Source organism: Lithobates pipiens, unplaced genomic scaffold (genome assembly GCF_037356315.1).
Source record: "Lithobates pipiens isolate NorthernLeopardFrog02 unplaced genomic scaffold, aLitPip1_a1.2 Scaffold_28, whole genome shotgun sequence".
Taxonomy (NCBI): Eukaryota; Metazoa; Chordata; class Amphibia; order Anura; family Ranidae; genus Lithobates; species Lithobates pipiens.
In genome coordinates this window covers 193,795,246-193,821,152 of record NW_027507789.1, presented here as the reverse complement: position 1 = coordinate 193,821,152, position 25,907 = coordinate 193,795,246, and the positions used below count along the sequence as shown (strand labels likewise).

General features: G+C 42.4%; 1 protein-coding gene across 1 annotated transcript in view; it reads right to left on the bottom strand.

Moving 5' to 3' along the window:
• Positions 1-19,501, bottom strand: part of HNF4A (hepatocyte nuclear factor 4 alpha) — a 199,420-nt gene extending 179,919 nt beyond the window's left edge. Inside the window, exon 1 of the mRNA XM_077460219.1 lies at positions 19,352-19,501. Coding sequence (XP_077316345.1) covers positions 19,352-19,367 — 16 coding nt within the window. The 5' untranslated portion in view covers positions 19,368-19,501. The remainder of the gene's footprint in view (positions 1-19,351) is intronic.
• Between the last annotated feature and the right edge of the window lie 6,406 nt (positions 19,502-25,907).

The window sequence follows — 25,907 nt, the reverse complement described above, 5'->3', positions numbered from 1 at the left end:
GACCCCGAGATATGTGGCCCCAAAATCGGGTCGCAAAATGTTATTAGTTATTAGAGCAGAGAATAACATTTTGCGACCCGATTTTGGGGCCACATATCTCGGGGCCAAATTTGGTATGCAAACACAATAGTACTAGCACTACAACATATCCAAATTTGGAGTTTCTAGCACCAAGTGACCCCGAGATACATGGCCCTAAAGTCGGGTCACAAAATATTTTCGAATGTGGTTGAAATAATGTCGAATCATGTTGAAATCATTTTGAATCCGGTAGAAATATTTTCGAATTTGGTTGAAATATTTTCGAATGTGGCTGATTTTTTGAATTCGGTAGAAAACTAAACGAAATCCGAAAAAGAATTTAAGGAAGTTAACGAATATAACTAAACTAAATAATGAATTAACGAATTAAAACGAAACGAAACTAAACAAATGTTTTCCTTTTGCACATGTCTAGTCATGATTGGCCAAAGGCACCTTGCTTTTGGCCAATTATAGCTCTCTTAGCAGAGGGTGCTGGGATTGGCCAAAGCATGCAGGTCAGGTGCATCTCGCAGTGCATTATGGGGTGTTTCGCAGCGCTCAAATTTGCAGCGAATGCCCCATAATGTGAGTTCTTCAGTGAACACCCAATGTTCGAGTCAAACTTATGTTCAACCCGAACATCAAGCTCATCCCTATTCAAGATGTACACTATGACCTAGGGATCAGCACCCTAGATGGGGTATCCCTAATCATTTTTCAGGCTACGATATTACTAAAAAGATATTCATTCCTTGTGACTCTCCCATTTTTTAGTGCATAAATTAAGAGTAATTACAACACTTGTACACCCTGAAAACTTCAGATTCAGAAGGTGAGTAGACTGAGGAAGTCTGAGCAATGATGCATCATATAGTTGCCAATATAATAACAATTAGACATGTTCATTCGTTATCGTCCAAATGCATTTTTGTCCAAATATCTAAATATTTTAACAAAACTATTTCAAAAGATCCGAAATAAAAAAAAATGCTTTATATTCATATTCATTATATTTTCGTATCGTTGCGATAGCAGTTCGATGTAGATAGGTAGAAGGTTCGACATGACGGTGACAATAGCGATCTGTGTTTATCGAACCTGTGGTCGAATGTGCCTAACCTAAAACTATTAGTCCAAGATTATTTGACATAGAGAGAAAAGATTTGACATTCTAGAGACAATAGTAAAAGAGCTGTTAGTGGTCGCTGCTTCGACATGAAGAATCGATAGCCACGAGCGGACATTTATGGTCAAATGCCCCGCCCATAGGCTATAGAAGAATTAGAATGTTGTTTGACTTGTAATAATAAGTATAAAACTAGTCAAACAACATTAGAATTCTACTATAGCTTGTGGGCGGAGCATTGGACTGCATTTGATCGCGGCGTCGTACAGTTTAGCTGCTTCGCCAAATCTTCTTAGAAAATCCGACAGACACCATAAGCCTTCAATTGACAGATTCAACCTTAATTCATTTGGATTTTTGTACAAATGCATTTTTTAACAAAACAAAATAAATAAAAACGAATTTCAAGTAACTAAATAAATGTATTTTTCAGACGAAACCGAAATTCCAAAACAAAATATTTCAATGTGCACGTCCTATAACAATGCACAATATTTAAGATTGAGGAAGACCAGATAACAATATATTATGGAAAAAGATCATTGCTATTTACATAACCTCCCTGCCCACATATGAAGCAAGATGTACACCAGACAGAAATTGACAAGTAGCAAACAGTGGAAAACTTTTTTGGCCCTTAAACAAAAATAAAAAAAATATATGTATGGATTCTAGCGGAATCTGGGGACACTGGATACATTTTAACCCCTCCCCCCCGAGCGTACGCAGATCTGCGTACTCGGCTTCCGGGGGGTATACCGGGATGATGCCCGCACCTGCAGGCATCATCCCGGTACCATTTTTTTCAGCGGGCGATTGGCTTTCCAGCCATAACAACCGAAGTGGCTAAAAGCCGCTCGGCTGTTATGCCGGGTGGAGCGGGAGGGGACATCCCCTCCCACCGCCTCCCGCTGCTGTTACCGGTGCTCCCACTCGATCGGGAGCACCGATTCACGCTCCGATGCCTCCGGCTGCTGGGGAGGTACTGGAACGAAGCCGTAATCGGCTTTGTTCCAGTATCCTAATAGTAAACATGGAAGCGACGTCATGACGTCACTTCCCGTTTACTCGGCTGCCAATGGCGCCGGTTTAAAAAAAATATACGGTATTCAAAATCACAGTTTTTGGTGATCTGAATACATAGAAGTGTAAAGGAGGGATTGGAGGTCTTTTAGACCCCTGATCCCTCCATAAAGAGTACCTGTCACCACCTATTACTGTCACAAGGGATGTTTACATTCCTTGTGACAGCAATAAAAGTGATCCAATTTTTATTTATTTTTTTAAAGCAATTTATTAATTTTCAAATATATAAAATAAAATAAAAATTTTTTTTTTAAAGCGCCTGCCGTCCCCGCGAGCTCGCGAAGCAAAGAAAACGCATACGGAAGTCGCGCCCGCATATGTAAACGGTGTTCAAATCACACATGTGAGGTATTGCCGCGATCGTCAGAGCGAGAGCAATAATTCTAGCACTAGACCTCCTCTGCAACGCTAACCTGGTAACCGTCAAAAAAAATTAAAGCGTCGCCTATTGAGATTTTTAGGTACCGTACTTTGTCGTCAATCCACGAGTGCGCGCAATTATAAAGTGTGACATGTTTGGTATCTATTTACTCGGCGTAACATTATCTTTCACATTATGCTAATTTTACTGTTTCGTTTTTTTTTAATTCATGAAAATGTCCCTTTTCCCAAAAAGTTGCGTTTAAAACACCGCTGCGCAAATACCGTGTGACATAAAATATTGCAACAATCGCCGTTTTATTTTCTAGAGTCTCTGCTAAAAAAATATATATAATGTTTGGGGGTTCCAAGTAATTTTCTAGCAAAAAATATGGATTTTAACTTGTAAACACCATATGTCAAAAATAGGCTCAGGCCGCGTACACACGCGGGGACTGTTCGCTCAACTTTGTCCGTCAAACAGTTTCAGCGGACAGTCCGCTCAAAATTAGCATGGACGGACTTGCCCACACACGACGAACGAACAGTCCGCTGAAACCGTGCGCGATGACGTGAACGGCACGTACGACGGGACTAGAAAACGACGTCCTATACACTGCAATGCAAACTTCGGCGTGTAAATCCTTTCTGAGCATGCGCGGAACTTAGTTTGACGAACAAGCCTACACACTAGGGGATTGTTCGCTGAAACAAAGTTTCAGCGGACAGTTTTTCGGAATTTCCGAAAAACTTTGTTCAGCAGACTGTCCGCTGAAACTGTCCGCTGAAAGCCCACACACGAGCGGACTGTCCGCCGAAACACTGTTCAGCGGACAAAGTTGAGCAAACAGTCCCCGCGTGTGTACGCGGCCTTAGTCATGAAAGGGTTAAATATGGCTGTATCCAAAGAGTCTTTAGCATTATACTATAACATTAATCCAGACCAATGTTTCTGAACTAGGATTTCTCCAGGGGTGGTTAGAAGTTCTGTGACCAATGGTAGACTGATCTCCCTTGTGACAGGGCCAGCACTGTTATGCCCCATACACACGGTCGGAAATTCAGACGGAAAAGGTCCGATCGTGTGTGGGCTCTATCGGACTTTTTCCAACGGAAATTTGCAGGATCAGCAGGATCTCAAATTTTCTGCCAAAAAAATCCAATCGGACTTTGTCCGATCGTTTGTAGAGAATTCCGATCGGACAAAGTGCCACGAAAGCTCAGATCTAATTACAAGACCAAAGCTATTGGCTAGTAGCCTCAACGTAGTCCCGTCGTAACGAACAATTTTTTCCGACAACTTTGTCCGACCGTGTGTATGCAATACTAGTTTCGGACAAAAGCCGTCTGATTTTTTACGATGGATTTTGTGGTCGGAATGTCCGACCGTGTGTACGGGGTCTTAGAGTTGGTGGCATTAGAGCTCTCATCTCTCAGATAGGAAGCCACTGACACCTATGATCTCATCTGTAGCAGCCTGTTGTGGGGCATTTTTTCCACTGATCAACAAAGTAACAGAGCATTCTTACCATTGACATCCAATATAAGAAGCATATGTCCACAAAATCACAAATGTAGGGGGGACACTTTTCTACTGACCTACAATAAAAAAGGCACTTTACTTGGCAACCATTGTAGGAGAGAACTAAACTAACCACCAGTGTAAGGGGCACTTCCCTTACCACTAACGTAAAGGGGAACTATAATACCCACCAAAGTAAGGGGGATCTGCATTGACCAACAATGTAAGAGGGAACTACCCTGAACACCAGTGTTCCAGGGACCTGGCATTGACAACCAATGTAAGACATAGCTACACTGACCACCAATGTAAGGGTGGAACAATACTGAGCGCCAATGTAAGAGAGAACTACACTGACCACCAATGGAAGGGGGCACAACACTGACCACCAATGGAAGGGGACGCAACACTGACCACCAATGGAAGGGGGCACAACACTGACCACCAATGAAAGGGGGCACAACACTGACCACCAATGAAAGGGGGCACGATCAACTGGTCAAAATCCAACATATTCCCGCTTGACCTGCAGGCCAGGGACAGTGGTTTTGACATCCCTCTTCGTTGGGTCGACCAGTTCCCGGTACTTGGGTATCCAGGTTGGGAGGGAGTTGGCAAGCTTTGGGGAGCTGAATCTGCAGCCGGTTTTGGCTCAGCTTCGGACCAGTTGCACCGCATAGGCCTCCCTCCCCCTGAATCTGATGGGTCGTATAAATTTGCTGAAGATGATTTTCCTCCCCAAGTTGTTATGTTTTTCGCCACAGCCCTATCTGGATACCCAATTCCTTCTTTGCACAGATCGACAAATGCGTGGGCTCCTTTATTTGGAAAGGGGGGATGCCCCGGTTGGCTAGGTCCACCCTGATGCTTCCTATCCGCTGTGGGGGGTTGGCACTACCAGACTATCGAGCGTACTTTTGGGCGGCGGTTTTGGTGACGGCTCGGTGGTGGCTTGCCCTCCCTATGGGGAATGCGGCGGTATGCTTGGAGGCGGAGGTCGTGGGATCGCGTCGAGAGCTGAGCAGCTTGGTGTATAGGGGGTGACGGGCAGGCAGTGGGCTCCCGACACCTACCAAAACTACCCTTAGGGCATGGGTGGTGGCCAGGCGGGGGATGGTTGTCCCACAGGACTGGTCTCCACATTGCCCGCTCTGGGGTAACCCTAACCTCCCTCATATGAAGATGGTGCCGGACCCACAGGTATGGGCCAGGTATGGGATCGAGACCTTGGGGAATATATTTGTTGCTGGAGTCTTGCTCTCATACGCGGCCCTACAGGATAAGTACCACTTACCAGAATGGATGGCTTTCCGATACTTCCAGCTGCGCCATGCTGTCAGGGCCCAATTCCCATATCTGATTAGGTTGCGAATGGACCCGATTGAGGAGATGTTAGTGCAGGAGAGACTGGATAAGCCCTTGTCTGCACTATACCTGAACCTATTGCGGACGGACTCTGCTAAGGTACACAAATTATGGGATTTATGGAAGGCAGATTTACCTGGGCTGGACAGATCGGATTGGGAGGAATGTCTGGCAGATAGTGCAGATACCCTTATATCCTCCAGGGAAAGGTTGATCCAGGTTAAATTTTTGCATAGGGTATATTATACTCCTCAGAGGCTCCATCAGGGTCGAGGGACTGCCCCAGATGTAGACAGTCTATAGGCACATATCTGCATATGTTCTGGGGCTGTCCTAAGATTGCTGATTACTGGGCTCAAGTATTTGACACTATTAATGAGCGTCTCCAGTTAGAGCTCCCCCTGTCGCCGGAGCTAGCCTTATTGGGGATCCAGGATGATGACCAAAGACCTAGATATACTAAACTGTTGTTGACCTATCTTCTGTTTTATGCCAAAAGGGAAATCATACTGAGGTGGAATGCTTCCTCCCCCCCTATGATTGGAATGTGGGAAAAGTAGATTACTACTGTGCTCCCATTGTACAAACTTACCTATATGAATAGGAATTGCCCCCAGAAATTCAGCAAGGTCTGGAGGGCATGGACGGCCTAATGGGCGGGGTTCACGGGGGGGAAATGGGACCCCCGGATACTTTTTGTACCTCCTATGTTTTTCAAGTCTTAATCAATTGTTGGTGGTGGAATAATGGATGTTGGTGGGTGGCGTGGGTTAGCCACGCCGGCGCTAGCAATATAACTTGTCACCCGTTGAAATGTACTTACATGTACTGCTTGCCTAATGTATACTTACTATGTTTTGGATTTGGTCCATGTTGGTCAACTTACTGTACTGTGTCTTAATTGATTGCAATAAAGGAACATTCTCACAACACTGATTACCAATCGAAGAGAGAGCACTAAACTGAGCACCAGTGTAAGAGGGGATTACAATGATCACGATATAATGGAGCCCTATACTGAATTCCAATGCAAAGACATATTACACTTACCATTCTAATGGGGCACTACTCTAATCACCAACGTAAAGTGGCACTACACTGACAACCAATATAAGGAGACACTACACTGACCACCAATGTAAGGGGACACACCACTGATTAGCCGTACAAGAGGGCACTATAATTACAACCAATGTATGGGGCACTATAATGGCCACAGATGAATAGGGGCACTACAGTGACCATCAATATAAGGGGACATTACACTGACCAGTAATGTAAGAGGGCATTACACTGACCACCCGCATAGGGGGACACTACACTGACCACCAATGTAAGGGGACATTACACTGACCAGTAATGTAGGGGGTTACTACACTGACCACCAACATAGGGAGACACTACACTGACCGCAAATGTAAGGGGGCATTACACTGACCAGCAATGTAAGTGAGGACTACACTGACCACCAACATAGGGGGACACTACACTGACCATCAATGTAAAGGAACTCTACACTGACCACAAAGGAAAGGGGGCACCACACTGACCACAAAATTAAGAGGGCACTACACTAAGCATCAATTTAAAGAGGCACTACACCGACTACCAACATTGAGATGCACTACACTGGCCACCAGGGCATTTCTCCATTGACCACCCAAGTGATAGACATTACTATTATTTGTTTCATTTTCTTCTCATGATTTTTACTGAAAATAAATTTGTTGAATATAGCAGGGGTGTGTTAAAAATGAGCCATATTAGGTGTCAGATACACTAGGCGTACCAAATTCTTTAGTTTTGCGTTTATTGCTATATCTACAAATTACGTGTCACGCCATGGTACTATGAGCTGCAGATATAAAATATTTTAGTTGAGGTTCCCTGAATGAAAAAAAAGTCTTTTAAGATTTTCTCCATGATGAAAAAGTTGAGAAAGGCTGACCCAAACACCTTCAATCTGTCCTAAATATAATCCAGGTGCTCCAATATGAATACGTGTTAGTAAATATTATACAGAATCATTGTCTGGCTGTATGGGGAGGCAAACATTCCCTGTCTCCATCAGATAAGGGATTCGATTAGAGGAATAATAGGTTGAGGTAACAGGAAGGATGTATGTGCTTCATGGTGTAAAATGTTATCTGCAAGGCACGTAAGGACAATCAGGGAAAAAAATACCAGATCTGAAATGGTACCTTAGGATGTCAATAATACATTGTATATAATAAAGCTGCAATTAAAGCAGTGTTCCACCCGCAATTATTATTATTTTTTTTTTAAGTCAGCAGCTTTAACTGTAGCTGCTGACTTTTAATAAGGACACTTACCTGTCCAGGGAGCTCGCGATGTCAGCCTCCCGAGGCTGATCTGTCCATCGTATCGGGTGCAGGTGCCACTATTCTAATTAAGGGAAACCGGCAGTGGCACCTTACGGCTTCACTGCCCGTTTCCTACTGCGCATGCCCGAGTCGCGCGGCGCTTTGTGAATGGCTGGGGGTGGGGGGGCTCGCCAAAGAAGAGAAGATGACGTCAGAAGTACAGGCTGTACTTCATAAAAAGGTAAGTTAGAAGAAATTTTTTTTTAACTAGCCAAAAATGAAGGGTGGAGAGGTGGTCTTTCATTTAAGACCACCTCTCAAAAGTGGGTGGAACTCCGCTTTAAGGCATGTATATAAAAACACCATGTAATGCAGCTGTGCATTAAAAATAAGTGAGCAGTAAACATTATACATTGTATTCACCTTTAAAGTGGATGTAAACGTTGAAAAGAAAAAAATTCGGAAAAGTGTGGCGTGTATTTGTATTCAGCCCCCTTTACTCTGATAGCCCTAACTAAAATCTAGTGAAACCAATTGCCTCCAGAAGTCACCGAATTAGTAAATAGAATCTACCTGTGTGTAATTTAATCTCAGTATAAATACAGCTGTTCTGTGAAGCCCTTGACGTTTGATAGAGATCCCTAGTGAACAAACAGCATCATGAAAGCCAAGGAACACACCAGACAGCTCAGGGATAAAGTTGTGGAGAAGTTTAAGGCAGGGTTAGGTTATAAAAAAATATCCCAACCTTTGAGCATCTCACAGAGCACTGTTCAATCCATCATCTGAAAATAGGAAGTATGGCACAACTGCAAACCTACCAAGACATGGCCGTTCACCTAAACTGACAGGCCGGGCAAGGAGAGCATTCATCAGAGAAGCAGCCAAGAGGCCCATGGTAACTGGAGGAGCTGCAGAAATCCACAGCTCAGGTGGGAGAATCTGTCCACAGGACAACCATAGTCGCGCTCTCCACAAATCTGCCCTTTATGAAAGAGTTGCAAGAAGAAAGCCATAAGTCCTGTTTGCAGTTTGCGAGAAGCCACGTGGGGGACACAGCAAACATTTGGAAGAAGGTGCTCTGGTCAGATGAGACCAAAATGTTACTTTTTGACCTAAAAGCAAAATGCTATGTGTGGAGGAAAACCAACACTGCACATCACCCTGAACACACCATCCCCACCATGAAACATGGTGGTGGCAGCATCATGTTGTGGGGATGCTTTTCTTCAGCAGGGAGAGGGAAGCTGGTCAGTTGATGGGAAGATGGATGGGGCCAAATACAGGGCAATCTTAGAAGAAAACCTGTTAAGAGTCTGCAAAAGACTGGAGCGGAGGTTCACCTTCCAGCAGGACAACGACCCTAACAGATAGCCAGAGCTACAATGGAATGGTTTAGATCAAAGCGTATTCATGTGTTAGAATGGCCCAGTCAAAGTCCAGACCTAAATCCAATTGAGAATCTGTGACAAGACCTGAAAATTGCTGTTCACAGAGCTTGAACTATTTTGCAAAGAAGAATGGGCAAAAATTTCACTCTAGATGTGCAAAGCTGGTAGAGCTGGCCTATCACAGAAAATCCCAATAAAATACATTTATGTTTTTTGTTGTAATATGACGAAATGTGGAAAATTTCAAGGAGTATGAATACTTTTTCAAGGCACTGTACTCAGTGAAGTGAACATTCCCAGATGATACACAGAGATTAAACAAATCTCTGTACATAAGTTTTACATGTAAATCTGCTGTCTTCAGCTTTTTACATCCTTTAGAAAATACACATTGTGTTACAAATGTTTCTTGCGGTTTCAGCAGTGGGAGGGGAGTCTGGGCATACACTGTGTGGGAGCTGATTGGAGGAAAGACACACACACATCCCCCCTCCCCCCTCCACATAGGCAGAGGAACGAAGAAACTTGCAGAACTGTACTGTGAATAGACCAGTTGCCTGCTTATCTATCTCCAAGTTCCCTCCCCGACAAAAATTTTCAGCTGCTGTTATCTCCTGTTTCGAAGAACTTGTCAGACATTATCATACTGTTAACAGAAGAACGGAGCAGCAGAAAGACACAGGACTTAGAGCTTTGGAGAGAGATAAGTAAACACTACAGATATATGTGCACAGGTCAGATTTCATAAATACAGTAACTGCTGGCACAAAGACAGTGTGCTTGTGAATATTGATTGCTATGGTAGAGCACAAATTAAAGCAGGGAATATAATAGTCCATAAATAGAACTGCTAAAAATGTAAATAAATGAAAGTGCACAAGTCCATCTATCTTCAGAGAAATCCAGCTCTGTGGGATAAAGCAAAAAAGGCAAAAGCAGGAAACGTCACCTGAGTGTAGTATTAATGTAAAACTATTTAATAATAATGATACAAAACACTCACACAATATCATGGACATATATGGACTTCCTGGTGGTCACAGGATGTGTTACAGATCTCTCTCCAATCCAGCAGCCCATGGATATAGTGCAAGGACATCAGGAGGAACCACAGCGCCACTTTTCCTATCAGATGAGCCTATGTTGAAGGGCTATGCAAAGAGTAGAGTGTCCTCATATTTCTGTTCAGTGTACTGGTGTATCCCACAGCTCCCCTAAACCCCATGCAAGCTAGTCTGCAAAGAACTTTGAAAAAGGCAACCCCTAGACTGTTTACTGAGCCAGAGGAGTGAGTGTTGCTGGTTGCCTGGCTGCAGCTATTCATAATTATTGAATATAAGAAGAGTCAGTCCAGTTATTGAATGTAAGAAGAGTCAGTCCAGTTATTGAATGTAAGAAGAGTCATTCCAGTTATTGAATGTAGGAAGAGTCAGTCCAGTTATTGAATGTAGAAAGAGTCAGTCCAGTTATTGAATGTAGAAAGAGTCAGTCCAGTTATTGAATGTAGAAAGAGTCAGTCCAGTTATTGAATGTAGGAAGAGTCAGTCCAGTTATTGAATGTAGGAAGAATCAGTCCAGTTACTGAATGTAGAAAGAGTCAATGCAGTTATTGAATGTAGGAAGAGTCAGTTCAGTTATTAAATGTAGGAAGAGTCAATCCAGTTATTGAATGTAGGAAGAATCAGTCCAGTTATTGAATGTAGGAAGAATCAGTCCAGTTATTGAATGTAGGAAGAATCAGTCCAGTTATTGAATGCAGGAAGAATCAGTCCAGTTATTGAATGTAGGAAGAATCAGTCCAGTTATTGAATGTAGAAAGAGTCAGTCCAGTTATTGAATGTACAAAGAGTCAGTCCAGTTATTGAATGTACAAAGAGTCAGTCCAGTTATTGAATGTAGGAATAGTCAGTCCAGTTATTGAATGTAAGAAGAGTCAGTCCAGTTATTGAATGTAGAAAGAGTCAGTCCAGTTATTGAATGTAGAAAGAGTCAGTCCAGTTATTGAATGTAGGAAGAATCAGTCCAGTTACTGAATGTAGAAAGAGTCAGTCCAGTTATTGAATGTAGGAAGAGTCAATGCAGTTATTGAATGTAGGAAGAGTCAGTTCAGTTATTAAATGTAGGAAGAGTCAATCCAGTTATTGAATGTAGGAAGAATCAGTCCAGTTATTGAATGTAGGAAGAATCAGTCCAGTTATTGAATGTAGGAAGAGTCAGTCCAATTATTGAACGTAAGAAGAGTCAGTCCAGTTATTGAATGTAAGAAGAGTCAGTCCAGTTATTGAATGTAAGAAGAATCAGTCCAGTTATTGAATGTAGGAAGAGTCAGTCCAGTTATTGAATGTAGGAAGAATCAGTCCAGTTATTGAATGTAGGAAGAGTCAGTCCAGTTATTTAATGTAAGAAGAGTCAGTCCAGTTATTGAATGTAGGAAGAGTCAGTCCAATTATTGAACGTAAGAAGAGTCAGTCCAGTTATTGAATGTAGGAAGAGTCAGTCCAATTATTGAACGTAAGAAGAGTCAGTCCAGTTATTGAATGTAAGAAGAGACAGTCCAATTATTGAACGTAAGAAGAGTCAGTACAGTTATTGAATGTAGGAAGAATCAGTCCAGTTATTGAATGTAGGAAGAGTCAGTCCAGTTATTTAATGTAAGAAGATTCAGTCCAGTTACTGAATGTAGCAGGAGTCAATGCAGTTATTGAATGTAAGAAGAGTCAGTCTAGTTATTGAATGTAAGAAGAGTCAGTCCAGTTACTGAATGTAGCAGGAGTCAATGCAGTTATTGAATGTAAGAAGAGTCAGTCCAGTTATTGAATGTAGGAAGAGTCAGTCCAGTTATTGAATGTAAGAAGAGTCAGTCCAGTTATTGAATGTAGGAAGAGTCAGTCCAGTTATTGAATGTAGGAAGAGTCAGTCCAGTTACTGAATGTAGCAGGAGTCAATGCAGTTATTGAATGTAAGAAGAGTCAGTCCAGTTATTGAATGTAAGAAGAGTCAGTCCAGTTATTGAATGTAGGAAGAGTCAGTCCAGTTATTGAATGTAGGAAGAGTCAGTCCAGTTATTGAATGTAGGAAGAGTCAGTCCAGTTATTGAATGTAGGAAGAGTCAGTCCAGTTATTGAATGTAGGAAGAGTCAGTCCAGTTATTGAATGTAGGAAGAGTCAGCCCCCTACCCACCTTTGAGCACTGTCTCTTGGCTCTAACCCCTACCAACTTCCCAAAATCGTCCCTTTTAAAGAATACTATATCAAGTATCATTTTGTGCTACTAAGCAATTTGTATGGAATTTGATAGACCCCACTCCAGCAATAGTAGACCCTCCAGCAACAATAGATCCCCCACACAAAAACATAACCCCCAGGAACAATACCAACCCAACAACAATAGATCCCACCAGCAACAACAGATCCACCAGCAGCCAGCAACAGTAGACCTTTCCCTCAATAGTAGATCTTTCCCAGCAACAGTAGACCTCCTGCCAGCGACAATAGACCTGTCCAATAACAATAGACCCCCCCCCACACACAAAAATAGACTCTTAAAAATGACAACAGATCCCCAACAGCCAGCATCAATAGACCCTCCAGCACACCCCAGCAATCCTTGCCAAAGAATACATTCAGTTTTGGAGGTGCTGGAACTGCGTTCCCCCACGTTCCCGCTGAAAAAAAGCTCTGTGTGTGTATATATATATATATATATATATATATATATATATATATATATATATATATATATATATATATATAAATATATATATTACAAAAAAGTCCACACATGCTGGGATGATCAAAACAGGCAGAACTGCAGTCTCAGCTCAGCAAATTGGGAACACAGCCTTTGCTGGATATGGACAGGGTGCAACCTTGGCCCAATCAATCAGGACCGCAACCTCTCAGATGCAAGCAAAGAAGCAAGAAAATCCAATTAGCAATACACCAACACTTTATAATAAGTAATAGCTTCCACTTACAGAAAGGACCAACTCTGTGCACCCAGGAGAGACATCCTAATGCTGGTGGGTGTCGGATCCAAACTGCCCACCTCATGGCCAATCAGGGTGAGAGAGAGGAGTGGGCTCAGGGGAACGCAGCTGGAGGAGAGCCGTGCTACACACTGTACTGCAACCCACAAGCCATAGAAAGAGGACACCACAACCGGACTAATCCACAGAGCACATACCTCACAGTGGGCTCAATTCACTAAGGACTATCTCATGAGATAATTGAATCATGTGACACATTTTCTCTAATCATCTCATGAGATGCTGAAAATTTCAATTTACTATCACCTTATTAGAAATTTACCTAAAAAAGCAAAAACACTTGTTAAATACCTCAAAAAGTGGTCCAGCAGGCAGGAGGTATTTAAGGAATGTCAAAATTAATTAACCAATTTGGAGCAGTCTCTACCTTTTTGGATCAGTTTCTCAACAGTAATTCATAGAATCCTAAATATAGAAAAACACACAATTATCGGGGCTGGTTTACCCAAAGTACAACTAAAGGCATTTTTTTTTTTTTTTTTTGGGTAGAGTGGAGATAGATCACGACCCCCTGTTAGTTTTTATTGCGGTCTGTGTCCCCATTAAGGAGATTCACCCTCTCTATTTGTTCTGTTTACCATTATCATTGAAAGTGAAAGTAAAAGAAAATCCCAAATTTTGGGCTGTCCCAAGAAAAGTAATAGAGGAGACACCGGTTCTGGTGACCTGGGGTTCTCTAAAGTATTCTTTTCATTTTTAGGGATTTCCTCTCACTTCCTGTTTTGGCTATAGGACAGGAAGTGAAGGGAAATCTCCCCAATGACAATGTATTTATATATGTGAGTGATTTTTTTTTTTATACTATTTTTATTCAATATTTGACATTTATAAAGATACTTTGTATTTACTTAAAGTGTTACTAAACCCACAACAGTAAAATCAGTCTGTATATGCAAACCTCCCAACATTTTGAGATAGCAAACATATGTAGGCATAGGACACACCCCCTTAAAGGAGAATTAACCAAAAAAAAAAGGGTTAATTAACTCCACAAGGGCTTTTTTTTACTACTACTATTCCTTTATATTGGCTTTTAAAATTTGGATGAAATTGGATGAAAGGTTTAGCACTGGGAAAAACTTTTTGAAAGAAAAAAAGTGCATTTTATATATAAGTATATAGATCAGACCAAAATGAGGGACAAATGAGGAGGAAAGAGGGACAGAGGGGCATTGCTCCAAATCAGGGACAGTCCCTTTAAAATTAGGGACCGTTGGGAGCTATGGTATATGCAGTAAAGCATGCTTGTTATACTCACTGTGGAACCTAAGGGGTTAATCTTGATCATTGTGTAAAAACGCTGTTTGATCCTGTCTTCGCTGATCCTCTCCTTATTCCACTGTCCCCAATCCATCTCTCCTGATAGTACAGAGTCCTGGGGGCACTCAGCTCATGCTCAGTTTGGTGTGTATTGCTAGAGAGTTTTTTTTTTTTTTTGGGGGGGGGGGGTGTATGTGATCAGCACAGGGCTAATCAGCACTGTCCAGACAGAGGGTCAGGAGCATAGGTGTGCACAGCCTATTGTATTAGGGTGTGCACCCTAAAGTTCAAACACACATGCCTTTCTCTCAGTTATGAATGAACACAGTGAGTGCATTCACTGTGTTCATTTAGAAATGACATATTTATAAGCCCCTTCCCCTGCTTTTCAGCCTGAAACACCCCACGCAGCAGCCGGCTGGAGAGGAGAGAAGCCAGCAAAACTGCAGGGCTGGGCCAACACGAAGGGAAGCCCAGGCAGTATGGGGAATGTACACCGCATGTTGCGATTAGGGTGTGCCCAGGCACACCTGACACACCCCCTGCGCACGCCTATAGTCAGGAGTCATTCAGCCTCATAGGACGGTCAGATGAGAATGAAAACTCCTCCTACAAGCTTTAACCAGTGCTCGACTAGACACTCATAGAAGTCACAAGCCTGCTATATACTGCTAATGAGAAAAGGTATTTAGCAGTTTATATTTACAAAAATAATTACATTTCCATGTTCTGTGCACTGTGGGAGAGCAGATATAATAAATTCAGGCTCCTGGGTTTAGTAACACTTTCATTTAAGTTAGGCCGCGTACACACGAGAGGATTGTCCGTCCAACTAAGTCCGTCAGACAATCCGACAGACAGTCCGTCCTACTTTTGAATGAACGGACTTGACCACACACGATGAACAGACAGTCCGCTGAAAGCTTGCGCGATGACGTGTACGGCACGTACGACGGGACTAGAAATACGACGTCCAATACACTGCAATGCAACCTTCGGCCGTGTAAATCCTTTCTGAGCATGCGCCATACTTAGTCCGTCCAACTAGCCTACTCACGAGCGGACTGTCCGCTGAAACCAAAGTTGGACGGACAATATTACGGAAATTCCGAAAGACTAAGTCCGCCAGACTGTCCGCTGAAAAAGTCAGCTGAAGCCCACACACGAGCGGACTGTCCGCTGAAACACGTTTCAGCGGACTTAGTTGGACGGACAATCCTCTCGTGTGTACGCGGCCTTAGTTGTTTTTGATACACCACATGTGTCCTGTAAAAGCCGCTTCGTTTTGACTGGTATTCCAGTCACCTTTTTTTTTTGTATTAATTCATATGCTGCAGGGACCGCACAGACTTAGCAAGTTGGCATATTTATATGGTTTAAACCATTTTACCTCTTTATTAGCAATAAAAACTGACAGGGGTTCTATTCCTTCTCTACTGTATCCATCCCAATTGATATGACATAAGATAAAATACCGCATGGTTTCATGAGATAAATACCTCACATTTCAAAGAAATAACTCATGCTTTATTTTAGTAGGCTGTGTTTGTGAATTGCAAACATTTTTTGGAAAAACTCTATGAGCTATTTTATCTTATATTTTAACCTCTTCGTGCCCACGCTATAGCTGAAAGATGGCTACAGCGTGGGCCTAAATTGCCAAGATGGCCATCAATGTATGTCCTCCCGTGCATGTAATGCCTGCGCCCCCCCTGCGCGACGCACGCGTCTATGAGACTCGGCTGATCACATATTGGAATGAGGGGCCGATCCCGGACCCCTTCCCACATGATAAGCCAATGACAGCTGATCACGTGATGTAAACGCAAGCCGGTAATTGGCTTTTTTTCCCTCACTCAACGTGAGGAGAAAAAAGAGAACAGATTATCGTCTTGTGTAAACGGGACATCGGTCCCGCACACTTCAGACCCACAACTGCTAAGCTGTGCCCACCAGTGCCACCTACCAGTGCAAATCAGCATTGCTAAGCAGTGCCCACTAGTGCCACACACCAGTACCCACCAGTGCCACCTATCAGTGCCCATCAGTGCCTCATCATGAGTGCCACCTATCAGTGCTACCTATCAGTGTCCCCTATCAGTGTCCCCTATCAGTGTCTATCAGTGCCCAAAAGTGCCACCTATCAGTGCCATTTATCAGTGCCCTTTAGTGCCATCTATCAGTGCCCATCAGTGCATTCTCATCAGTGCCTCCTGATCAGTGCCCAACAGTGCCGCCTTATCAGTGCCCATCAGTGCCGCCTTATATGTGCAGCTTATCAGTGCCTATGAATGCAGCCTATTACTGCCCATCAGTGCAGCCTATCAGTGCTTATCAATGCCCATCAGAGCAGCCTCATCAGTGCACCTCAGGGAAGGAGAAAAATTACCAGTTTGCAAAATTTTATAACAAACTACGAAAACAGTTTTTTTTTTCAAAATTTTGGGTCTGATTTTTTTTTTTTGTTTAGCAAAAAATAAAAACCCCAGTAGTGATTAAATACCACCAAAAGAAAACTCTATGTGTGTAAAAAATGATAAAAATTAAATTTGGGTACAGTATATAGCATGACCGCTCAATTATCATTCAAAGTGCGACAGCGCTGAAAGCTGGAAATTGGCCTGGGCAGAAGTGGGGTTAAGTGCCCAGTAAGCAAGTGGTTATATAGGAAAATTCCTCTTCGAAAATTGAGCCCAGTATCCGGGTCACACTGTGTCAGGTCTTCTCCATGGTGACGAGTTTCGACCCTCCGCATCTTTGTCAAGCCAGAAGACATGGAGACAGCACACAAGTTTTATAAAGGGCAAAGGGGCAGGAATAAAGCACTGCAGGACTGGATCCCACCCCACTGCGACAAACTGCTTTTCAATGACTGGCCTATAAACAGCATATACCGGTAAGTATAATATCAGAAAACTGTGATAAAGCTGACATGAAACCAATAAAACCACCTTTTGGTGATGTATTAAGAGGCAACTGTTTATACAATAGGTATATAAAATATAAAAAAGTTATTTAAAAAATAGATACTGTACCAATAAAACAACAATAACCAAAAAATAAATAAAAAATTTGAACCTTAACATTTAGTCAGTCCAGTTTACTAAAATCAGGAAGAGCTAGTTTAGTTTATTGAATTCAGGAAGAGTGAGCCTGGTTTACTGAATTCAAGCACAGACAATCCAATTTATTGAATTCAGAGAGAGTCAGTCTGGTTAATAAATTCAGGAAGAGTCAATCTGGTTAATTCATTTAGGAAGAGTCAGTCCAGTTTATCCAATTCAGGAAGAGTCAATATGGTTAATTAATTTAAGAAGAGTCAGTCCAGTGAATTCAGGAAGAGTCAGTCCAGTTTATTGAATTCAGGACGAGTCAGTCCAGTTTATTGAATTCAGGAAGAGTCAGTCCAGTTTATTGAATTTAGGAAGATAAATATAAAGATAAATGGTGTTGCACTACCCTTTAACCATGTGTAGAAAAATATATTTTTAGTAAATTATATAAAATGTATTCAACTAGTTCAGGAACAGTCAACACGTTTAGAAAATTCAGGAAGAGTCAGCACTCTTTTAGAAAATTCAGGTAAAGTTCAATCTTGTTTAGGAACCAGAAAGCATTTTTAATTGTCTGGTGGTTTTCAGGCAATACAGGCCTTGGACCTCACCCAAATTATTTTAAGTGCATTGGCTGCCAGGCTCCAGGCTTTGTACAGCCTCATTAATAAAATTAATTTAATGACATAGTAAAATATTTATAAATCCTGTCAACGTTCCATTGATCATCCTGTCTCAGTGTAATCTCGTCCACAAAGTTGATTTAAGAAGAAGCCAATAAGTCATTGTTTCCTCTCACATAATTTTCTATATCGTTCTGTTTGCTGAGCTAAGAATTCTGTTTGATTTGGGTCTGTTTTAAAAAAAAGGTGTGTACTTCCTCTGTGCATTACCACTTCCCTATTGTCATATTGTCATACGATAAGACCGTGTGAAAAAAACATGAAAATGTGAAAAGAAGCCAGCGCTTCAATTAATCTCTCTAAATTGCTTAAAACCACAAAAACATCAAAAATACTCCCTACCATTGTGATGTAAAAACAGCATATGATCATTTCTGTTAGATAGTTGCTATCAGGATGAAAACAAATACATATTCTAGATCAGGATTTACAACTAAACACAATCAAAACATTGTAAAAAAGCGAAAAATAAAAAAAAACTTTGATTTATATAATTTTGAATAAACAGAACAATATTTTAAAAAGAACAAACCTTAGATCATAGTCTGTCTTGCAGTGAACATTCCAAAACACTTTGAGCAAAATAATAGACAAAAAATATATATATACTCAAATATACATAAAAAGGGAAAAAATTAAAAATTGTATGTATTTCCTTTTAAGCCAAAAAAAAATAATAATTTGATTTATATAATTTTAAATAAACAGAACAATAGTAAAAAAAAAAAAAAAAAGTACAAACTTGAATTCATAGTCTATCTGTCAATGAAAATATAAGAGTGAAATATAAGCAAGAAAAAAAACCCCCTCAAATATATATTAAAAAAAAGAAACACATCAAATGTATTTTCTTTTTAGCATATATGAGCATTTATTAAAGAAGTGTTGGTAAAATACAGTCCATAAAATATGACCATGAAATATATGGTACATATAGTATACAAACCAGGGGCCATAAAACACAGTTCCTTTTTGACATTTTTTCTCAAATTTTGCGGCTTGTTGTGCCGTCACCTTTGCCATCTAAACGTGAAGCATGCTATAGACAATGACAGGTACATGAACACCAGGGGCAATAGTAATAATCCAAGAAGTAATTTCTACTTACCGTAAGTGACTTCCATGGTAGAGACGATCTGCGTGTTGACATTGACCGTGTCTTGTGGCGTGTCTCCAGTTTCGAAAAGAGTTAACAAGCGTCACCGAGGAAGCTGTCCAGGTGAGGCCTGCTAGGCGAGGTGTTGTAAAACAAGGCAGGGTTGTGTGCTGTGCTGTTATCATATTGATTCTCCTAATCAGGCCTAATGTAGAAGATGTTAAACAGTAACTAGTCTCTTATGGCGACCAATCTACAAGGCTGTTGTCGCCATGACAACCCTGAGGCCTGAAACTCAAACAGGCCTTTTACTGCGCCTTCTCACACCTTTCCACAGAAAAGACTGAGCACTGCTGGGAAAACATTGCCTTCAGGTATCTTTTATTCTACGTGAAGTAAACACGTTCCACTGCTAATTCACTTTACTCAAAATAAAGCCTGGACTTCATTTTGCATTTTTTTCAACCCAACGTTCTGAGAACACATAGCCGTGAGATGTCTTTTATTTTGGACCTTCCTCCCTGAACGGACAGAGCACTAAATGCCGGAACCACTAGGTATAATGTCCTGTCAGGTGCAAGCAGTGGGGGTGGATCAGCTTAGTTCAACCTTTTCAACACAGAAGAACCCTTGAAATAACTTTCCTGTCAGAGGGAACCCCTAATAAAAATGACTATATCTACAATTAATGATGCATTAGCGTGATGGTTAGTAGGAAGAATGCCCCTTACACTTTTGGACATTTGAAAGAATTTACCCCCTTAGGCCCCATTCACACCTGAGCGTTTTGTAGCTTGAAGCCTGAAGCTACCAAACGCTGGAGGTGAAAAAAATCTATTATTCTCAATGGAGATGGTTCACATCTCCACTCCATGTCGCCAAGCTCAAACAAATTCTGGACCCTTTTTTGTCACTCAAAACGGGCAGATTTGGGCGTTCTTCTTCTTTTTATATTCATGTCATTTTGCCCTGCACAAAATCACGGCAAAACGCGGTAAAAACGCAGCAAAATCGCGGTAAAAACGCAGCAAAATCACGCAGTTTTCTGCCTGAAAACACTACGTTCAGGTGTGAATGGGGCCTTAGAGATAACTAAAAAGATCATTGGTGTCAGTGGGAACTTATCTGAGGGGCAGAAAATGCTCATTGCTCAAGGAACCCCTAGAAATCTCTGGAGGGACCCTGTTTGAGAAACCCTGGTGTGGATGTTGCATCTGTCCCTCTAGGGACATACTGCTTCTAGACAGCCCTTTGTGCAAGGGGCCTAAAAGTAAAAGGCCTCATACACATGGCTATTGTTAACTTTATTAGCTGAAGATTCCCTTTCTGTGCCACATCTCCAGTTTTTAAATGGCACTTCCAAGGCTTTCACCACTTTGTCATTGATAAACGAATGGCAGTAAGTGGTTGAAGAGACTCTGTCATTGTCACAGTGACGTGAGAGCAGCGGTGATAACGCCCTCTCCTCCCACACCTACTCATATTTCCTCATTCCTCTGTTGCAGCCAGCCTAAAAATACCTGATGTGAGAACTTAGAGATGGTGTTGATGCCACTTCCCTTGTCAAATGAAAAGGCTTGAGTCCCTAGGCCAGGGGTTGACAAATTTGCTTGGAATCTAGGAGCCAGCTTAAAAAGTTAGGAGCCAGGTCCGTGACAGCGATCCGGACCTGTCCCTGGCCTGACATGGAGACGAGTGAGGGGAAGATAGCAGCGCCGTCGCCGCCCCCCCCCCCCCCCCCCCGTCTCCAAGTCATTGCCCATAGCTCTTAGAGGGACATTTTATTTATTTTTTTCAAATGACAATTTTTTTTTCAATTGCATTTTAGTGTAAATATGAGATCCGAGGTCTCTCTGACCCCAGATCTCATATTTAAGAGGACCTGTCATGCTTTTTCTATTACAAGGGATTTTTACATTCCTTGTAATAAGAATAAAAGTGACACAACATTTTTTTTAAAAGAACAGTGGAAAAAAAAAAAAAAAGTTAAAATAAGCAGAGAAAATAATAATTTTTAAACGCGCCCTGTCCTGCCCGCATATAAAATCAGTGTTCGAACCACACATAGGAGGTAGTGCCGCGATCGGTAAAGCGAGAGCAATAATTCTAGCCCCAGACCTCCTGTAACTCAAAACGTGCAACCTGTAGAATTTTTTTAAACGTCGCCTATGGAGATTTTAAAGGGTAAAAGTTTGTCGCCATTCCATGAGCGGGTGCAATTTTGAAGCGTGACATGTTGGGTATCAATTTACTCGGCGTAGCATTATCTTTCACAATATAAAAAATAATTGGGCTAACTTTACTGTTGTCTTATTTTTTTATAAACTAAATTTATTTTTCCCAACAAAAGTGCGCTTGTAAGTCCACTGCACAAATACGGTGTGACAGACAGTATTGCAACAACCACCATTTTATTCTCTAGGGTGTTAGAATAAAAAATATATATAATGTTTAGGGGGTTCTAAATAAAGAGAAGAAGAGGCAGGTAATATAAAACAGGCAGAGGAAGCTTCATTAACATTGCTGGTTTGTCATACCAACGGCGACCACAAGAGGGCGCCAGATTCCATAAGGAATCATAGGACCGCAGAAGGCCCCAAAGCCGCGGCCTAAATTTTCGGCCGTCGGCGGAACGGCCCGACGCGATCACGCTGGGGGGGTCAACAGAGACAGGATACCCCCAGCTGTGCTGCCCCAGGCGCGAGGTCGCTATTTCTAGTCGCCAATGCGACCTGGCGCCCGGGTTTTGTCGAGCCCTGCCCTAGGCCCATGTGCCAGTGCTGGATTTAAAAGGGGGAAAAGGGACAAGTGCCCCAGGCCCACCTTCCAGAGGAGGCCTCAGACTTCCATTATAAGAAAAATGAAACGCATTTTCCCTCGATACTTCAGTATTGTGTTAGTTGAGAAAATTGTCCAATTTGCAGGCTTTACCAGGCTGCAGTCATGTCTCCATCTCAACTTGATGAAGGGCTTGCTGATACCTTTTCAGATGTTAATATAGCGCTTAGAATATATTTGAGCACGATGGTCGCTAGTTGTTCGGAAGAAAGGCCATTCAGCAAATTGGCACTCATAAAGAATTATCTGAGAACCATGATGACCAATGAAAATCTAAGTGCTCTGAGCCTACTGGCCAGTGGAATTTTTTTTGGGAGGCAGCAAACAGTATGGCATCCCCAAACCCCCCCTCACCCCGGGTCGGTTGGTTGGTCGTTCAGTAGCACTTACTCCATCACCGGCGGCTTCCCCTGCTCAGCGGCCTCCCGTTCGCTTTCCACGGGTCATCCACACGGCTTCCATTTCCTGCCGCCTCCTCTGCGGGCATGCGGGAGTGTTCTCTTTTCGTCCAATCGGAAAACGGGTCTCACACCCAGTTTTGATTGGCTGGATTGAGGATTAGTGTTTCAACAGTGAATATTAATTTGTTGTTGTAACACACCTGACTCTCTGCAACCTGAACCCACCCATTTTGAAGCCTATTAGAGCCTCTGGCTCTAGTCAGTGGTTTAAAAAAAACCCTGTCCGCTGTAATTCATGCGCCCAGTACCCTGAAAGGGGCCAAACTCATGAATAGGGGGTGGCCATGGCCGCCATGGATAGATTCATGCTATGCTTGAATCTATCCATTGCAAATAGAGGGTGGCCCGGAGAAAGGGGGCAGTTCCAGGTGCCCCAAATGTATGGGCTGTCCCTGCTACGACAGTGTCCTCACAATCATACAGTTTGATGAGTAAGACACTGGTTCATACCTATTTCCTTTTGTAACAAAAAAGTTAATTTCAGAGAGGCACTCAAGAAAAGCTTTTTTTGTCTAATAAAGGAAATAATAGTCATGCACGTATGTTTATTTTTAAGGAGTTTGGAGAATGGGGCGCTCTGGATAACAAGGAGACTTTAGCAAACAGTACATGACTGGCTCTTGGGATGTGATTAATGCACCACAGCAGCACTTCAGAAGAGGGAAGCACACTCTATAGGAAAAACAAAGCAGAGAAAAAGACGCTTCTAAGTGCAGTAATAAAACACTTTAATGACAAGGAAGGTTTAAAAACACAAGATGGAAGTGAAAAACAGACATACCAATGAATCCATAGCGTCCAGCTGATCAGTGGTGGTAAATACTGTCTCTCTAATCCAAGAGGGCTGTGCTGTCAGAACCAGTATTTCATCAGATTAGACGACCCGTCAGAATGTGTAACAGAAGTGTTGTTCCGTCGCCGACATCTTCCTACACCCCGCACTCCTCCATAGTATGAATACACTGGAAAGGGGGAAAGCAGACATCTTGTCACACCCACCAGAGTTTTGCATTTTACACTTATTAGATTATATAGTACATACAGAACTAAGAACTCCATCTGACTAGTTAGATGTTGAATTTTAAAAGCAGCGAACTTCTGTCAATTTAGCAAACCTATGAGATGAGCAGTTTTGCCACTGTTCTTAAAGTTCAACATCTAACCAGTCAGATGGAGTACTGTATTTCACTATATAAACTCACTACTGTTAAAAATAAGTGTAAAATGCTAAACTCTGGTGGGTGTAACAAGATGTCCGCTTTTCCCTTTCTCAGTGTATCCTTACTATGGAGGAGTGCGGGGTGTAGCAAGATGGTGGCGACGGAACGTCACTTTCGTTACATATTGTGATGGGTTGCCAAATCTGATGAAACAGGAATCCAGACAACTGAAAGTAACATCAGAGTAGGCGGTACATGTGTCGGAGCATGCCCAGCCGCTCCTTTTTCAAACCAATGGCGGTACATGTTTCTGAGCATGCCTAGTCGCTCCTTCTTCAAACCAATGGCGGTACATGTTTAAGAGCATGCCCAGTCGTTCCTTCTTCAAACCAATGGCAGTACATGTTTCGGAGCATGCCCAGTCACTCTTTCTTCAAACCAATGGAGGTACATGTTTCAGAGCATGCCCAGTCTCACCTTCTTCAAACCAATGGCGGTACATGTTTAGGAGCATGCCCAGTCGCTCCTTCTTCAAACCAATGGCGGTAGATGTTTCGGCGTATGCCCAGTCGCTCCCTCTTCAAACCAATGGTGGTAGATGTTTCGGAGCATACCCAGTCGCTCCCTCTTCAAACCAATGGCGGTATATGTTTCGGAGCATGCCCGGTCTCTCCTTCCTCAAACCAATGGCGGTACATGTTTTGGAGCATACCCAATCGTTCCTTCTTCAAACCCTTGCAGTACATGCTTCGGAGCATGTCCAGTCGCTCCTACTTCAAACCAATGGTGGTACATGTTTCAGAGCATGCCCAGTCGCTCCTTCTTCAAACCAATGGCGGTACATGTTTCGGAGCATGCCCAGTCTCTCCTTCCTCAAACCAATGGCGGTACATGTTTTGGAGCACGCCCAATTGTTCCTTCTTCAAACCAATGCAGTACATGTTTCGGAGCATGCCCAGTCGTTCCTTCTTCAAACCAATGGTGGTACATGTTTTGGACCATGCCCAGTCGCTCCTTCTTCAAACCAATGGCGGTACATGTTTCGGAGCATGCCCTGTCGTTCCTTCTTCAAACCAATGGCAGTACATGTTTCGGAGCATGCCCAGTCACTCTTTCCTTAAACCAATGGCGGTACATGTTTAGGAGCATGCCCAGTCGCTCCTTCTTCAAACCAATGGCAGTACATGTTTCGGCGCATGCCCAGTCGCTCCCTCTTCAAACCAATGGAGGTGTTTCGAAGCATACCCAGTCGCTCCCTCTTCAAACCAATGGTGGTACATGTTTCAGAGCATGCCCAGTCACTTCTTCTTCAAACCAATGGCGATACATGTTTCGGAGCATACCCAGTTGCTCCCTCTTTAAACCAATGGTGGTACATGTTTCGGAGCATGACCAGTCTCTCCTTCCTCAAACCAATGGCGGTACATGTTTTGGAGCATGCCCTATCGTTCTTTCTTCAATTCAAATTTTTGACAGATGCCCTTTAAAATATAAACCAAAGTCCAGCTGTGTCTAATTAGGGAGATTTCTATTTCTCTTCACTTCCTGTGCCATAGCCAAAACAGGAAGTGAGAGGAAATCTGTCCAAAGTGAGGAAATCTCTGGTTTGTCCTAGGTGTGCCCATTGGAAGATGGGATTTTCTTTTACTTCCGCTTCTTGTGATAACAGTAATCAGGACAAATAGAGAGGGTGAATCTTTCTAGAGGGGACGCAGACAAGCAATAAAAACCTGACAGGTGTTCTCATCTACTTCCATTCCATCTTAAAATAAAATGTTTTGCCTTGAAACATTATTTAAACCTTAGAGGAATTGTATACAAATAAGCAGACAGTTTAGAACTGAGAGTGGAATGTTAAAACTGTCAAGGTGTCAACTTTACCTGTATGCAAAGATATTCTGAGATTTGCCACCAACCAATAGCTGTGATGTCTGACCGTACACTCTGTAGCTGGGAGACAGATCAGGCAGTTGACTGAGGGAGCAATCAGACTTTAGGAACAATTAGACTCAAGTAAAATGAACAAAGCTTGATAGGATGGCAAATGTAAATTGCATCATTATTCCCCTAGGATTAACAAAAAAAAAAAAGATTCAGATTCTTGTGCAA